Source organism: Lolium rigidum, chromosome 1, assembly GCF_022539505.1.
Source record: "Lolium rigidum isolate FL_2022 chromosome 1, APGP_CSIRO_Lrig_0.1, whole genome shotgun sequence".
NCBI lineage: Eukaryota > Viridiplantae > Streptophyta > Magnoliopsida > Poales > Poaceae > Lolium > Lolium rigidum.
The window spans coordinates 79,503,915-79,520,802 of record NC_061508.1 but is presented as its reverse complement, the minus strand read 5'-3'; the positions used below and the strand labels follow the sequence as shown (position 1 = coordinate 79,520,802).

The 16,888-nt window shown below is 48.7% G+C and overlaps 1 protein-coding gene across 1 annotated transcript; it reads right to left on the bottom strand.

Moving 5' to 3' along the window:
* Positions 1-12,401: 12,401 nt before the first annotated feature.
* LOC124676295 (protein HOMOLOG OF MAMMALIAN LYST-INTERACTING PROTEIN 5-like) lies at positions 12,402-15,859 on the bottom strand. The gene is made up of 7 exons (XM_047212380.1): positions 15,752-15,859; positions 15,557-15,657; positions 14,696-14,805; positions 14,445-14,520; positions 14,159-14,296; positions 13,519-13,590; positions 12,402-13,425 (listed from the first exon to the last, which is right to left on the bottom strand). Exons 1-7 carry the CDS (start codon positions 15,843-15,845, stop codon positions 12,535-12,537), a joined length of 1,482 nt encoding a protein of 493 aa, XP_047068336.1. The 5' UTR covers positions 15,846-15,859; the 3' UTR covers positions 12,402-12,534.
* Positions 15,860-16,888: the final 1,029 nt, after the last annotated feature.

The window sequence follows — 16,888 nt, the reverse complement described above, 5'->3', positions numbered from 1 at the left end:
CTTTGGAATTCCGTTTACTAGCTAGCTTTTTGTTCTTTTTTTTTACCAGTAAGATTAGACTATGTAAATTCATTATTGTTTGGCTAGATTTATATTCAGAAAGGAACATTATACGAGATGTAATGTAATGTATATATTGAGAATACAAGGCCAAGAGACCTGATACCACTTCTGGTGAACCGTCGCCTACTAACACAGTGCAAACCATATGACGTTCCATAATTCATTTTGTGGTTTTTTAGTTCAAATTATGAAACCAAGGGACACAAGATGCCTCCCTGCAGTAGTACGTACTGCAACATCTTCAGAGTATTGTCAAGCCTATATGTATTCGATGAGGTTGGCAAAGCACTAGCAGCTCATGCTCATCCGATTCAGCCATTCAAGCATAAATACGGTGTGGTTGGACTTCCTTCCTCTTTCTATTGCTAAGACCATTCGTGCTTATTGTTTAGCTCATTTTATCCTAGTTTCACATAGTCAGTAACTTTGTCTATATCACATTTTCTGCAGCAACTACTGGCCAGGCAAATACATTTGCTCATGTTACCGCTAGTGGAGGAAAACCATTCAAAGCAGATTCAGGGTTCTAGTGGAGGAAAACCTCAGGAAAAGTCCCTTCGGGGACATCCGATAAAATTGGAAAACCTCAGCAAAAGCAGGCACCCTCGATTTCAAACTTTCACGGTGAACACTGTTATCGAACATCAAGTTCCACAACCAGGAGCAGCACCTGCTGAACAGTAACCCTGCTTCTCCAATCACTAAGCAATAGCGAAAAATGTTCAATATATTCTGCATCAAGTCAACCTGCCAATCGCCCTAGCTGGACAGTACAATCAACCAACCGAGAACATGCATTCTCGGCTGGACTATCAAATGTGAAAAACATTTATCAACGATGTGAAGACTTTGCTTGTCTGCGATGCTTGCGAGAGGGGTTTGCACTCAACGTTAAGAGAACGAAGGGCTGCCTGATGCAGTGGTATTGTCCAGCGTGCCTAGCATGTAAGGGCAGACCTCTGCCTCCAAAACATGGTGATGTTACAAGATCAACTGTTGCGCCCAAGGCTAGTCTGACAGTGTTGTAGCTTTGCAGAGCGCTCGAAGTTGGTGATGCCCTGAAATCAGGTGGCAGGCTGCATCCAGTTCTCTTTGCCAGGTTCGTTTCTGATCCTTCGGTATGTTACCTTGCATTAAATTGCCTGCCTGACCAGGCCATTGGTAATGTCGATAATTTAGCCACGGCTATTTAGAGCATCTCCATCGGCGGGGGTCCCGATAGCGATTTGGGGGCTGGTGCTATTTTTGGGCTCACACCGACGCGGCGACGCGACCAATAAAGGGTTGGCGCGTCGTCGAGCCCAATAAAAACGCCGGCAACTCCGTGCCGACCCCTTCGTGTAGGGCGCGAAACGGGGCACGCTGACGCCTCGTGCCACGTAGGATCCCACACGCGCTCGCGTCCCGCGCTTACTCGGCTTTTTCCGCGTGTTCTTTCCGCCATTTCTCGCGTCGGTGTCGCCTATAAATGCCACCTCTGCTCAACGGACACCATAGCCGCCGCTGTAGCTAAAAATGTCTCATCGCCTGCCTACCACATACTCAATGTTGATCCCCTCCGGGAGCGGCCAGCTGCCTCCATCCCTGTCTCCACCTGCGCCTCCACCTGCCAGCACCCCCGATTTTGCCGACGTGGAGGAGGACCCGGAGCTCGCAGAATACGAGCAGCGGGAAGAGGCGGCGCTAGCGGCGACCGTAGATGCTTTTGTCGCGGACAAGCGGCACCAGCAGGAGGCGGAGCGGCAGCGGTGGGAGGAAGAGTGGTAGCGGCTACGGGAAGCGAACGCGTGGCGCCGGGAGGCGCAGGAGCAGCGTTGGCGTCAGGATGAACTGCGCGAGCGTCGACGTGTGGAGGCACTGCAGCAGCGGCTAGGGAGGCAGGGTGGAGCACCTGCGGCAGCGGGAGGAGCTGGAGCAGCAGGTGCGGCAGGAGGCCGCAACCACGGATTTTGCGGCCCGGGAGGAGGAATCGGCGGTGGCGGAAGCGGAGGACAACGAGGTATTCTACTGGTCCGACGACGGGCCAATCGCGGAGGAGCAGACGGCGCAACAAAAGGTGATCCTCGAGTCCTTCGAGTCGCTCAAGAAGATGGAGGATGGCGCACGTGCCAGCGAGGAGGATAACGAGGAGCAGTGGCCCCGCGCCATCGACCTCTCCATCGAGGCGGACCGCCGCTTCTCCGCCGAGCATAGACAACGGCTATGCGAGGACCGGGAGAGGCAGCGTGCGGCGTACGAGATGTTGGGGTTCAGCGGGGCGGGGCCGTCCAACGCACCAACGGGCGGCCAGTAGGCTAGAAGTGTAGCAAATTTGTAATATATAACTAAAAAGCTTTATTTTAGCTAAAAAATTCTATCGGGCCCACCATACTGGGGACGCCGGTGTGGGAACCCGTTCCCCAAACGGAGGATGGCGTGTCGGTGCCCCCGATAGGGTTGTGCGGGCGGACATGTCGGCGCCTATTTTGGGGCACCGTTGGAGCTCTTATCCTATAACTTTGTGTAGCACTTGATATAAGTGATTCCTGCAACTTTTATGATTAGAACAAGGCCATGAGACGCAAGGCGGCGTCGAACCTCGACTTCTCAGGTATGAATAAATGTACTAAATCTTTTTTAACTTTCCCAACACCACTTATTGCTTCCAAGCTTAACAATGTGGGGGTTTCGTTGGGTAGTTTTACTAATTCTATTTTAGTTTCGGCTAATGCTCTTAGACGTATGGAGTATGATAGAATCATACTTATTCCTACGATTTCGAGCAAGCCGGATACCTCTCTATCCGATGATGAGGATGAGGAAGCGTACGCCGTCTCAGACGACCAGCTACTCACACATCTACTTGGAGAGGTGTCTGAGGTTGATCTGGATGACGAGGCGTTGGGTTCATGCATTGAACTTCAATCTGCCGAACGGAAATCCAGACTGTCCTCTATTAAGAGAAATGCTTGGCCTAACAAAAGGCCAAAGTGACTAAATCTCCCATTGTTTCCAAATGAATGGCATGTTTGAGAATAGCAGAGGTCTTAAAGACTTGGCTAAACACTTACATATTGTCAAAAGTATTAGGGAACATTTTTAAGATTTTGTTGCTATCTCCAAGACGGGTAAACAGAATTATTCAGTAAGTTTTCTAAATCGCCTTTCAGGCGGGGAGGACTTTGCTTGGATATCCCGCCCACCATGGGCATGCTCTGGTGGCTTATTAATTGGAGTCCGAACTTCGACTATGGAGATTCTAGATAATTCCGGTGGCGAGTTTCATATCAAACTCCACATTCGGAATAGGTCTGATAACTTCATATGGAGTTTTGTTTCTGTCTATGGAGCAGCGCAAGATGTGCATAAACCTGCTTTTCTTCGTGAGCTGGTAAATCTGGCTAAGGACAATCCGCATCCTATCATCTTAGGAGGGAATTTTAACTTGCTTAGATACCCTCAGGAAAAGAGCAAGGGCAGGTTTAGCACTCATTGGCCTTTCTTACTCAATGTTGTCATTGATAGCTTGGATTAGAGAGAGGTGACAATGGTTGGAAGACAATTCACATGGGCGAATAGTCTTCCTGAGCCGACATACGAGAAACTGGATCGAGTACTTATGGACTCTGATTCGGAACTTAAGTTCCCTCTAGTCTCAGTGCGATCTCTTCCTCGTATCGAAGCCTTGTCAGACCACGCGCCTATTTTATTAACTACTGGTACACCATTGCCGCAACATAGACGTTAGTTCAAATTTAAACTTGGATGGCTATATCGGGATGGTTTTGCGGATATGATTAAATTTATTTGGGATAAGCCGGTTGCCGGGAACACCCAATCCAAAGGTGGAATAATAAACTACTCTCGGTGCGTAGATACCTTGGGGGTGGGCTAGGCACATGACTGGGCAGCTCAAACAAGAGAAACTCCGTCTAACATCATAGATTGATGATTTAGAGGCAATCGTTGAGATACGCCTACTGACTGCGCAAGAAATTGAGCTTAAAAGTCAATACAATGCAAAGTTAGCCGGTTTACTTCATGAAGAGTAACTCAAATGGGACCAGAGATCTAAGTCCCAGGTCCTATTGGAAGGAGATGCGAATACGAGATACTTTTATAGTGTTGCCAATGGTTGACACAGAAAGAAACGCATTCACTCTCTTGTCCAGGAAGAGGGCCTGATCGAAGGTCAGTAGCAGCTTAAATCCTATATTACATCTTACTATAAGGTTATGTTTGACGAACCTAAGGAATCGGATCTATTCCTGGATGAATCCAGGACGGATGATATTCCACAGGTGACTCCAGAAGAAAATGCCATTCTAATCGCCCCTTATACCGAGGAGGAGATTAGGAAGGCGGTCTTTCTGATGGAGCATAATAAGGCACCATGATCGGATGGTTTTCCAGCCAAATTCTATCAGTCCTTATGGGATGTTGTGAAGACTGATTTATTGGAATTGTTTGCTGACCTTCATGCGGGACAGCTGGATCTATTCCGTATCAATTTTGGTGAAATTATTCTCTTACCAAAAGTTTCTGATGTGGAACGGATCCAACAATACAGACCCATATGTCTTTTAAATGTTTGTTTCAAAAATTTCACAAAAGTTGCTACTATTCGACTGAGTTCAGTGGCAGATCATGTGGTGTATCCTTCTTAAACTGTTTTCATGCAAGGCAGATACATCCTGCATGAAATAGTTCATGAGATGCACCGCAAAAAGTTGAATGGGGTTGTACTCAAAATCGACTTTGAAAAATCCTATGATAAAGTTAAATGGTCCTTTCTTCAACAAACTCTTCGGATGAAAGGATTTTCTGACGAGTGGCGCGCTCTAATTTATAATGCCATTTTTGGTCGTAGTGTTGCTATAAAGGTCAATGATGACATTGGCAAATACTTCTAGACGAAAAAATGGTTGAGGCAAGGAGATCCAATGTCCCCAATGCTATTTAACATTGTGGCAGATATGGTTGCAATAATAATTGAACGCGCTAAGGTCGATGGCCAGATTGAAGGTGTGGTTTCCCATTTAATTTATGGGGGCTTATCAATTCTTCAGTATACCGACGATACAATTCTATTTATGGATCATGATTTGGCAAAGGCACGTAATATAAAATTAATTCTTTCAGCATTCGAGCAGTTGTCAGATTTTAAAATCAACTTTCACAAAAGTGAGTTTTTTTGTTTGGCGAATCCATAGATGATGCCAACCTTTATGCCGAGTTATTCGGTTGTAGGCTTGGTTGTTTTCCAATTAGCTATCTTGGTATTCGATTCATCATCGAAGACTAACTATGGCTGAATGGAAAATCGTCGAAGAACGACTTCAGAAACGCCTTACTAGTTGGAAAGGAAAGCTCCTATCTCTTGGGAGAAGATTAGTCCTTATAAATTCAGTACTTACAAATATGGTATTGTATATGATCTGTTTCTTCGAGTTACCCAATGGAATCTTGCACTGATTGGATTACTTCCAGTCAAGATTCTTTCGGCAAGGGGATAGTGAAAACAAAAAAAAAAAATCGGTTGTAAAATGGAGTGTTGTATGCCGTCCAAAAGATCAAGGTGGACTTTGTGTCTATGATCTAGAAGTTAAAAACAAGGGCTTGCTAGGAAAATGGCTGGCTAGGTTATTAACCGAGGACGGTGTACGGCAACAACTGCTGCGGAAAAAGTATGTAGGCTCAAAGGCGATATCCCAGGTTATTTGGAAAGGGGGGGATTCACACTTCTGGGCTGGCATCATGGCAACAAAGAAAAAAAAATTCCCGTTTGGCTCCTTCTCCATTGGGAATGGGTCGGAGATACGGTTTTGGGAGGATCAATGGTTGGGAACAATCACTCTCCGCGAACAGTATCCAGCCCTGTACAATATTGTTCATTATAAAGGGGACACCTTGCAGAAGGGGATGGAATCTTCTTCACCCTCGGTAATGTTCAGACGTGATCTTATTGGTCCCCGCCTCGACTCTTGGAATGAACTGCTTCAGCGGTTAGATTCAATACAGTTATCTACGGGGACCGATGAATTCCGTTGGAGTCTTACCAAGAATGGTGTATTTTCGGTAGCCTCAGTGTATAAAGCCCTATGCATTCCTACCCAATCGATTTTAAATAATAAGTACATCTAGAAGATGAAGATACCATTAAAAACTAAGATATTCGCGTGGTATCTTCGTCGAGGTGTGATTCTTACTAAAGATAACCTTGTAAAACGCAACTGGCAGGGTTGCAAGAAATGTGTGTTCTATCACGAAGATGAGACAATAAAACACCTTTTCTTCAACTGTCGGGTTGCTAGATCTATATGGTCAATCATTCAGATAGGTTCTACCCTGTACCCACCCCGTAGTATAACCAATATATTTGGCAATTGGTTAAATAGGGTGGATTCAAGGTATAAAATGATTCTCCGAGTGGGAGCGATTGCAGTTATATGGTCGCTTTGGCTGTGTAGAAACGACAAGGTTTTTAATGACAAAAAAAATTCTATCATGCAGGTTATCTACAGATATATGCAGAGGCTAGATGTAATGCTTGATATTTAACTAATAAAGCGCCATTTATCGAAAAAAACGAGTGAACTATGCATTACAAAATAGAGGAGCGGGGGCTGACGGCATCTGAGAGACGAATTATTAAGCCAGGCACATTTGTAAACGGTTGGATTTTGGTTTATTTATCCTTATACATCACTTTAATTTGCTATAGCTCATCTAATTGGAGAATAAAGTTTTGTGTGTTTTTTAAATGGTATAATTTCTATCGTGCTGTCTTTCTCTTTGGAAAAAAACATTGGAAGCTTGTACTGCTGAACACACCATATCACTATGCCTCGTTCCGCATCTGTGCATATTTTGAGTTGGAAGTACGGCGGTTTCTTGTTCAGACCTGCATGTTTATTATTTGCCACTCAATAAGTTAAGCTGATTCTCTTGGTCGTTCTAGCATGGCGCATGCCAAAGTTCCAAACATATTATTCCAAGCCATAATGTAGTGCCGCCAAAGTCACAAGTACGAACTGCAATTTTTCCTTCTCCCGCCCTTGTACCCGTACGCGTACATACGTGATACTGTTTCCAATTATTTTGCAGGTGAAGAAAGTATGATGAATCTGCGAGCAGTTTTTCCGGTGTCAGTAGTTCGACAGGTTCCTAACATCCTTTTGAATCACAATGTGTCTGCTATGCGCCATCAGTTCGTCGGTGTAGTACCATTTTTTTTTTTTTTTTTTTTGAGGGTAAACCAGGCCGTCTATTAATCAATAACAACTGGTATACACATGCCCTCAGGCGGGGCATCCAGCCACACACGACGGCCCGACACATCACACAAAGCACTCCTAGCTAACTTATGAGCCTCATTATTCGACTTCCTACTCTCAAACTTAAACTCAAGAAAAGCAAAAGATTGCCGAGCTTCGATGATCTCGGTGATAATATGGGAGTAAACCCCCTGGTTCCTTGCTCCAGATTTTGCACCACCATCTTGCAGTCCGATGCCACCCGCACCCTGGATGCATAGATGTCCCTTGCGAGATCGCATGCCTCCCTACAAGCCAGCGCCTCCAAAGTCTCCGCTTCTGTAACTCCAGGGTATATGAGCGCCGAGGCTCCCAAGAATACACCGTCGCTACTCCTTGCGATCGCCGCTACAGAACCCCTCTTCAGGTTCTTCCCAACAGCCGCATCAACATTGATCTTCACCATCCCCGTTGGTGGAGGGATCCACCTCGGTGCGATCGTCTCCGTCGCAGCTGCCGGTTGTTGCACCGTTCTCTTGCTAAGCTCCAGGTCTTTCAGATAGTTCTGCACAAAATGGTGGACAGATAACGGACTCTGAAAAATCTGTTCATGAATCGCCTTCCTCCTGGCGTGCCAGATCGCCCACATAGTAACAAAAACAGTGATTTGTTCCTCATGCGGTAATGTTTCCATCATCTGGGCCAACCACTTCCGTGCACAGCCCTCCTCCGTCTGCTGCATATGCTCTGTGATGTGATCATCTACCAGAGCCCAAACACACCTGCTCATCGTACAGTCCATGAGAGCATGCCTCCAGGAATCCCCGGCTCCGCAAAACATGCATTGATCCGATGTAGCCATAGACTGTAATTAGGATACAAATTGTAGGCCTGTAAGTTGGCGCGGGCAGCCCACGGCCTCCCGATACCCACCGCGCTTAATTTGCTAATTGGACACCCAGGCGTACTAACGAAATCTTAAGGCCCAGTTCGGTGCCAGTGTTTTGTCTTAGGTTTGGGCCGGTTTTGAAGTGTAATTTTCGGGCTCAGTTAAAACACCTCAAAACACGTTAAAACACTTGTAGCCTGTTCGGTAGGCCGGTTTTGGGCCGGTGAGGCCCGAGAAAACCCTCCAATACCCGTCGGGTTGGCGTGGAAGAAAAACGCCTCACCCCCCTCGCGTTTTCCCCTGGCGGCGCAGGGAAGATCGAGCTGAGTTCTTTGCCGTCCATGGCGATGGGGACGACCCGGCAACGATCGGGCGAGGCAGCTCGGAGACTGCATGTTCAAGGCGCAGAGGCCATGGCCGGCCAGCACCCTCCCCCTCACGGACGCCGACGTCCTTGGGGCCATAAGAACCGCCGGCAAGCGTGTCCGGGCGCTGCAGCTGGCCGCATCTCCGCCCGACCTTCCTCGTCCTCCTTGTACCTCATTTCAGCATGACCTCCTTCGATGGCAGCAGCAGCAGCTGCTGCGGGGCCCATTTCTTGTGAGGAGGCAGAGAGGTTGGCCTGCGCGTCCTGGCACAGGGGAGCGACCTGGACATTCTGGAGGAGATCCTCCAGTCCCAGCTCCACGGAGACGTCCTACATCAGTCATCACGGCGCCCTGCAAAAGTTTGTTTTTTTCCTTCCACTGCAAAATTGCTTGGAGGTGGTAATATCATGATTAAATCTGGGTCTTTTTTTCAGGTTTGTATGGCAGCAGGCATGGGGATCTAACGCTCGTTGTTCAGAAACTAGAATTGTATCTTGGTGTGTTATGTAATATGTGCTAGCTAAAAATCTGTTCTCAAACTGTGTGGAGACAACATATGCTTGAAGCTTAACTTGATAGCTAGCGATCGACATTGCCTCTGATATTAACTTTATTAACCAAAGTTACTCGTTTCTCAATAGGAATTATGGTAAAAGAAGGTTTGTTTTTCCCCCTCAAATACTCAAATCCCAAATCGGATCCAGCATTTAGACATTGATCAGTACAATTTGCAGTACGTAGTGTTGCGCAGTTAGCTGTGTATAAAGTGTAGATTCTGAAGTTTAGCTGCAAAAATGCTCCAAGTCCCTCACAGAAAAGGACTCTGATAGTTCTAACTTTTTTTTTTCAATCACTGGAGCTAGTTATGCATTTTGCTTTCTTCTGGTGTGAAATGTGAGTCGTGTATTTACTTACAAGTTACATTCTAGGGCGGCGGCCCCGGGGTCGCGGTGGGCGTGGTGTTGAGGCGGGCTGTCGGCTCCTCAGCGTGGTGGTCGCGCGGAGGCCGCGGATCGGGCCAAGATCCGTCGGGGAAGGCAGCTTCGCAGGGGCCTGCCGCGCGTTGCAGGCTGGTCGCAGCGCGGCGATTCCGGCCGGCGTCTGCATCTCCGAGGTGGTGGTGGCCTCGGAGGGGAGGTATGGTGATGGTGGTGGCCGCCGTGGCTGCAACCTGCGAGGCAGCATGGTGGCTGGTCCGGGAAGTTCGCGCATCTGCCCCGCCGACTCTTCGTCTTGGATCCCCGTGTCGGCGTTCGTCGAAGCCCCCTCTCTGTGGCGGTTGGCGGCGCCCGCGGTGCTCTGCCTCGGCGAGTTCGGCCGGCAGCTGTGTTGCAGCTCAGCTCTTCACCTCCGCGTGGTGCGGGCGGTGCTGGTGGAGCGTGCTAAGCTCCTCGGTCTGGTTTTGGGGTCGGCGGTGGCACCTGTGCGACGGTGGCGCTGTTGCCGCACAGGAGGTGTGTGTCCGTGGGGTGCGGGCTGGCGGCGCTTCGGTCTCCGTCTTGCTGTCCGGTCGCGTGGGGAAGTGGATGGTCGATTGCTCCGGGCGAAAGCCTGACCGCGCGGCGTCCGCGGATGTCGCCGTCCTCCTTGGGGGCGGTCGTGGAGCTCTCCGACATTCGCTCGCCTCGGGTTCACGGCTCCGGGTGAAAGCCTAGATCCCACTTTGCGGGATCGGACGACGACGTTGTTCCATCAACGTTTCCCCTCTTGAGGGCGTCGTCTTGAAGCCGGTGATCCTCTTCGCGTGCCTCGACGGGCTGGACACACATGGCATCTGGGTTGGCTGGAGGTCAATCAGAGATGCGGGTGTTCCGGGTGGAGGCTTGTGAGGCAACGACGATGGTGGTGGCCAAGGTCTGGTTGCGGCGAAGTCATGTTAGTCGGCTCCGTTCCGGCGTGTCCGGATGTCTTCGTGCTGGTCTCCTCTTGCTGTGAAGTCGAAGCTGCCCTTGGGCGGTGTACGATGACCTTCGAGGGGCGGTCCGGTGAAGGTCCTATTCGGCGCTTGTCTTGCTCATCTCCTCTCCGGGGCTCGTCTTCAGAATCGGAGCTGCCGGTCTCTCCTCGAAGGACCATCTGTTGTGCATAGGCCAACTTGAGCTTCTTGTATAGCTTTTGTTGGTAGCCAGGATGGCTAGGTGTGTCCCTTGCGGGAGTGTGGGTGGTTGTGGGTGTGCCTTGGCACTGTTGTGTTGTTGTTGATTTTCGCCAGGTTTTCTCCTAAAAACCGGGCACCTTCTGCTTAATGAATGAATGAGGCAAAGCTTTTGCCTCCGTTTCAAAAAAACATTCTAGAGTTACTAAACAGCAAGAATCCAGTTCAGATTTTAGAGATTGAACCTCTTTCTCTTTTTGCAGTAATAATTGCAGATTACTGCTCCAGCATGTTGGGAAGATGCAGAGTATTCTGATCCCTTCTGCTCAGCTCAATGACATTTCTTGGTGAAAAATCCGATAATATATTGCTTCTTTGTGCTCAGAATGATGGGAAGATGATAAACTATTTTTGTAATAAGTCTATGATAATTTATTGCTCCGAAAAGTGGATTATGAGATGTGAGGCCATGAGCTAACTGTACCAATTATTGAATTTCTATCTATTCAGTGTAATTATTGAATTTCTATCTATTCTAATGTGCTAAAAAAGTCAGATTTTTATTTGTGATGCAAGTCTAGTATAAACTGTCAAAAAAGATTGAATTTTTATCCATTTCCGTTGAATACACTTGAATACACTAATTTATAAAACCAGTGTTCCAAACAAGTGTTTTGACAAGTATTTGGTGAAAGGGGTTTTGTAGTGTTTTAGGTAGTGTTTTGGGTGGTTGGTGTTTTCACCCAAAACACTTCTCAAAACACTCCTCAAAACACAGAAAAACACTGGCACCAAATGAGGCCTAACGGGTAATCACAGCATGTCCGCTACCGCCGCCGCATCAATACCTGCCTCCATGGCCCTTGGGTGGCCGGCGGCTTGCGCCGGGATCTCGCGGTGGGGAGGCGGCTCGCGCCGGGATCTCGCGGTGGGGAGGCGGCCGCGTAGTTGGCTGGCCGGCGGCTCGCGCCGGGATCTCGCGGTGGGGAGGCGGCCGCGCTGGGAGCTGGAGCTGTTACCGGCGACTGGCGGCGCCTGCGAGACTACCAGCAGCAGTGGGGGCGGACAGAGCGGGGGAGAAAGAGATCTGGGAATCCGAGAGGGGCCACCATGGCCAGAGTGGCGACCGGTGGCAGGCTGTGGACGCCGGCGACGGAGGGACTACCGGCGTGGGAGGCGATGAGTAGCCCACGCGTTCACGCGCTCATCGTACGGAGGATTGAGAGGTTCGGGATTTCCTGTCTTTTCGATTTGTGTGATCGCTAGGTGCAGGCTGCTCTTTCCTGCGTTAGCGGGCTACAGACGGACGCCGCTGAACATTTGTAAATTAAAAAAGATGGTAGCGAGAGCCCTATTGGTTTGTACGGGCATGGTGGATCAGTTGGTGGGTAACCGTGGACATGTCCACTTACAGCCTGAACAAATTGGGTGCTGCGGACACTTGCCGCAAATATGAACAGAAGCTGTGTACCAATGCAGATTTTTGCTGCAGGCTTGACCCCTTGACTTCTATACAACAGGAAATGTAAACCTCGCATAGCAGTAATCTCCAATACTTTAAAAATGGTATAGCAAGCAAACCAGAAAACTGATACACACGAAAACAGGCCTTGAATGAAAAGCAACCTGTATAAAGAGTTCACAAAACATCACCACTCGAGGATGTGCGATTGAAACAATGGCCAATATGGCCTTATCACAAAACTCTAGAAACAACAAATGACTCAAGGTGGCACAAGAAGCCAGTATACAGCATACTAGGAAAAAACCTTTCATCCCCACAAACAGCGATCTTGTATGTATGCGATCAGCCAAACACCTCCATGTGCTCATACTTACACTATGGTGTATTTACAGAATATGTTTCCTTTGACGACCAGACAGCTAATGAGTTTCAGCAGAAGGGTTTGTCAGGAGATCCAGAGCGCGCTTCAGGTGCTCCACAGCAATAGACACATCATCAAATGCAAGAGCTCCAACCGCAAACCTCGCAGCCTTGTGGGCCTCCGCAATCTTCTCAACCGCTGGCTGGTAGCTGCTGTCATACATATACTGGCTAGCTGGCGGTGCAGCAGCAGCAGCAACGGCAGGGCTGACCTGATGATGTGTAGCCTCATCTCTGGGCTGGTACTGCATCGGTGCAGGATGATTTGATGCGGAAGGAGAGTATGATGGAGCAGTCGCACCATCATTTGTGGGATGAAACGGAGGCTGGTGGGTTGTGACGGAGGGCAGTGTGGTCTCGTGGAAGCTCGGGTAGGACTGGAAGTTTGGGTAGTTGTAAGGAGCGGGTGGGGTTTCTGTGGCATAGTAGTTCTGAGAGGTGTGCTGGGGTTCGACCGTGTAGGGTGGCTGCTGGTATGTGTGGGGGTAAGCTGAGATGTCTGGCTTGTCGTTGCTCTGGGGGTTGTAATTGTCATCTGAAGGGTGGTCTGTTCTTGTGTATGGGGGTGGGGAATAATTGGATGGTGGTTTGTGGACTTCGTTGGCTGGGTAGTCCGTGGTTGGGTACGATGCCGAGGAATAGTTGGGGTGTGGTGTGTGCGTATCAGGAGGAGGGTAATCTGCTCCTTGGTACGAAGGGGAGGAATAAGATGAAGGTGGTGGAGGTGAGAACTGGGACTGTGGAGATGAGAACTCGGATGCTGGAGGAGGTGGTGGTGGTGGTGAGAAATGTGCTTGGGGAGAGACATGGTCATTGAACTTCTCTGTACCTTGTCGAGAAGGTACATTTCCTGGCTGGAGAGGGGAAAAGCTATCCCTTCTGCTGAAATCCTGTATACAGAAAGATAATAACATTCACAAAACTAGAGCTTCCTTAAGACAACAAAAACAAATAAAGAAGATAATACAGGTTTGCCAAATGACCTTGTCAACAGATTGAGATGGTGCCCCATTCCCATTCTGGCTGCTTCCGAAAGACTGGCTTCGCCCAATATCCTGATCAACAATAGACAAAAACACAACTGTCAATGAGAAAATGCCAAATCTGCACAGCTGTACTCTGGCATAACTGCTACTCCCTCCGATCCATGATAGGTGTCGCGATACTTATTATTGATCGAAGGGAGTATAATTCTTCCATGCACTTCAATTCAACAAAACAACGCAGCATTGTGAAAAGATACAAGCAAATGCTGATAGCCCCTCCGATCCATGATGAGTGTCGCTGATTTAGTACAATTTTGTACTAAAGTGGATACCTTTTCATAATGCTGCATTGTTTTGTTGAATTGAAGTGCATACCTGAAGCATGGAAGAATGATACTCCCTCCGCGATCCATCACAAGTGCCACTGATTTAGTACAACTTATGGATCGATGGGAGTATTATTCTTCCATGCTTCAGATATGCACTTGAATTAGACAAAACAATGCAGCAATATGAAAAGGTACAAGCAAATGATGATAGCCTAAGTTAACATAAGAGCATCTCCAACAGTCCTCAAGGCAGTTACTAAGAACATGTTGCTCAGCATCAGGATGATCGACAGAGCTAAGAAAGTTACCTGGGCATATGTAGTGGTGTTGTCAGGTGCTTCATCTTTGTCCCCACCAGGAGGGCCAGCTTCAGGCTTGCGACCTTCTTTGAGAGCTTTCCTTATCTCAGCAGCTTTCCAGATTGCATATTTCTGCTTCTGCTCAAGCTGATAAGGACAATTATAGTGTAAATACATACATAGAATTTGACATAGGTCAAGAACATTACATGGCAAACTTATAGTAGTCGCTGACATATTAGGCTTACATAATTACTTTTCCTAAATGTAGATATGAGCATATTATTACACTTACATCAGGTTGAACCTCACCAAACTGACTGAGAATCTCAAAAAAGATGCTGGCTGCATAGAAGGTTTTTGCAGTGTTTCTGCAGAATGTGCAGATTCATTTGAAGTGTGTTAGCGAGACTATAAATAGATTGAAGAATAATACTCCCTCCGATCCATAGTAAGTGTCATGATTTTAGTTCAAATTTGACTTATGAACTAAAACCACAACACTCAATATGGATTGGATGGAGTGAGAAAGGTTCAGAATAATACATGTCAGCGCGTCCAGCACGATCCTGTTTATCTGCTTTTGCAAAGACACTGGACGCAAACCCCTCTAAATGAAGATGGTCATCAGGCCCCAAGGTCAAAGATTTCTTATCCTGGAGAATGGAGAAACTTAATCAGGACTATAAATCTAAGGGAAAGAAACTTACTAGACCATACTAAATGAGATTAAGTGTATTTATAAACATGGTTTTTAATGGCGGTAAGGCACCCCAACGTGTTCTACCCCAACTCTGACGCCTAAGCGCCTGAAGCGGGCAAAATTTCCAAGGCGCCTATGCGTCCTAAGGTGGACGCCTTAAAACCATGCATATAAATAACGGGTATCTACAGTTTCTGAAACCTAGATGCACAGTTGCCACACCTTCAACCCATCCAAAAAAGAAACTAGGTACCCATGCAAGTGATAGTACAGCAACCCATTGAAATAACAAGCCCAGAATCAATCCAATCTTGGAGCACCTCCAGTGGGTGGCATCAAAATGGCATTAAGGCGATGGATAAGACAGTATTAGTTATAGTGATGCTGGCCCACAGCAATTATGGTCCAACGGAAAATCAGCACGCAATACCACTCTGTCCAATCTTTACATGGCCCTTGGTTTCATGGTTCCTAGGATTCAGATAGACTCATGGAGAATGTACATTACGATTTCAGTCAGACGGTGGCACAAGAGATATCATCACCATACTACTCTTAATCGAGCTTGTCACAAGCAGTGGCGTGACTGGTTGCTAGCATACATGTGGTTTTAATCCACAAACTCTAATCGCCACAAACGTGACAGATCTAAACGTAACTGAGGTTAGCAAAAGGGGAAGGGGGAGAGGTGTAGGAGGAGGAACCTTCTCGAGCTGGTTGATGAGTGAGACGAGGATGGAGTTGGTCATCTTGGTGCGGTCCTTGGGCGGGATCACCAGCCCCTTCTCCATCGCGTACAGCCGACCTGTTCAAATCGAATTTGAAATCTCAGGCCACGCAAACCCTAGCAGCGATCAGCGGCCTCGGGGCGGGGCGTGGTGTGGACGATGAGGACTCACAGTAGTATGCGACGAGGGGCTCGTGCTTCTGCAGCTCGTCGGCGCGCTGCAGGTAGGGCAGCAGCCCCTTGGCCGGCTCCGCGCCAGTCCCCATCGTCCGCCGGCGGGAGGCGGTGGTGTCCGGATACCGTATAAGAGGTGGCGGCGGCGGGTTTAGCCTGCGGTGGGGGCGGCGGCGGCGGCGCTGGGGGTTTGGGTTCGGGGAGGCGGTGGGCGGCGATTTCGTGGCGAGTTCGTTGCGAGGCTGCTTGGTGGGGAAGGAAAGAAGCGAGGAGAAGCTTCTCCTGATCGTGGGTGCTTTTTTGCAGGGAGGTGCCTGGAGTTATCTGGGGCTTCCATCTTAGTCCTTCCGTGATTTTGCTCCCCTGACCGTCCGATCACATGATGAACGGCCGGGGCGAAGGTACCGTTAGCAACTTAGCATAGGGCCGACCTTGTCTGTCATATCTCTTCTCATGCCACGTCATCTTAATATCTATGTGGCATTATATGTAGGTGCATGTTACTATCTTAGTTATTCCTACTATGGTAGCATAATTAGCTATATTACCATGAGTCCTACTATACGTACAACAATTTTTGTCCGATACCTATACGATCCTACGTGGCTGCAACTTTATATCGGGCGAGGCAATTAGAGGCAAACACGAGTTTGGGTTTGGGATGGGCTGAGACTTGGATAAGGAATCATCTCTCTTCCTCAGGTAGGCCCCATTCGTGAAATAATCGTCTTCTAGTTTCACTTATGCTCGTTGGCGATCGACAGAGTTAGGTGAGCTTCCGCGTCGTAGGCTTCCCTGCGGCGCGCCGCCGGCGACCCCTTGGTCCCGGCCCTTCCCCCCCCACCCCCCGTCCATGGCGTCGTCTGGGTCTCCGCCGCCGGGTTTCCCCCATCGCTGGCAACGCGAGGCGACCGCGGAGTCCGTCTCGTCGGCCTCGCATCCGCCGGACAAGGACCATGTGTCGGGGCTGGGGATCTCGTCGGCCTCCACAGGCAACAGCGTGGGGGCGGCGCCCCGCCAGGAGGTTGCGGGGCCGGCGCCGACGAACGCCCGTGGCCGCGTGCAAGATAGGATCGTCTGGGAGAAGGTTGGCCCGTCCAAGAAGACGCTGTGGAAGCGCCGTGTCGAGGAGAGG

Excerpts from the sequence above, each read along its gene's own strand:
- LOC124676295 (XM_047212380.1), bottom strand. The coding sequence starts at position 15,845 with ATGGGGACTGGCGCGGAGCCGGCCAAGGGGCTGCTGCCCTACCTGCAG. Across the intron at positions 14,521-14,695 it reads CGTGCTGGACGCGCTGACAT|AAACACTGCAAAAACCTTCT; the intron begins GTATTATTCTGA and ends CACATTCTGCAG. Across the intron at positions 13,591-14,158 it reads ACACCACTACATATGCCCAG|GATATTGGGCGAAGCCAGTC; the intron begins GTAACTTTCTTA and ends ATTGTTGATCAG.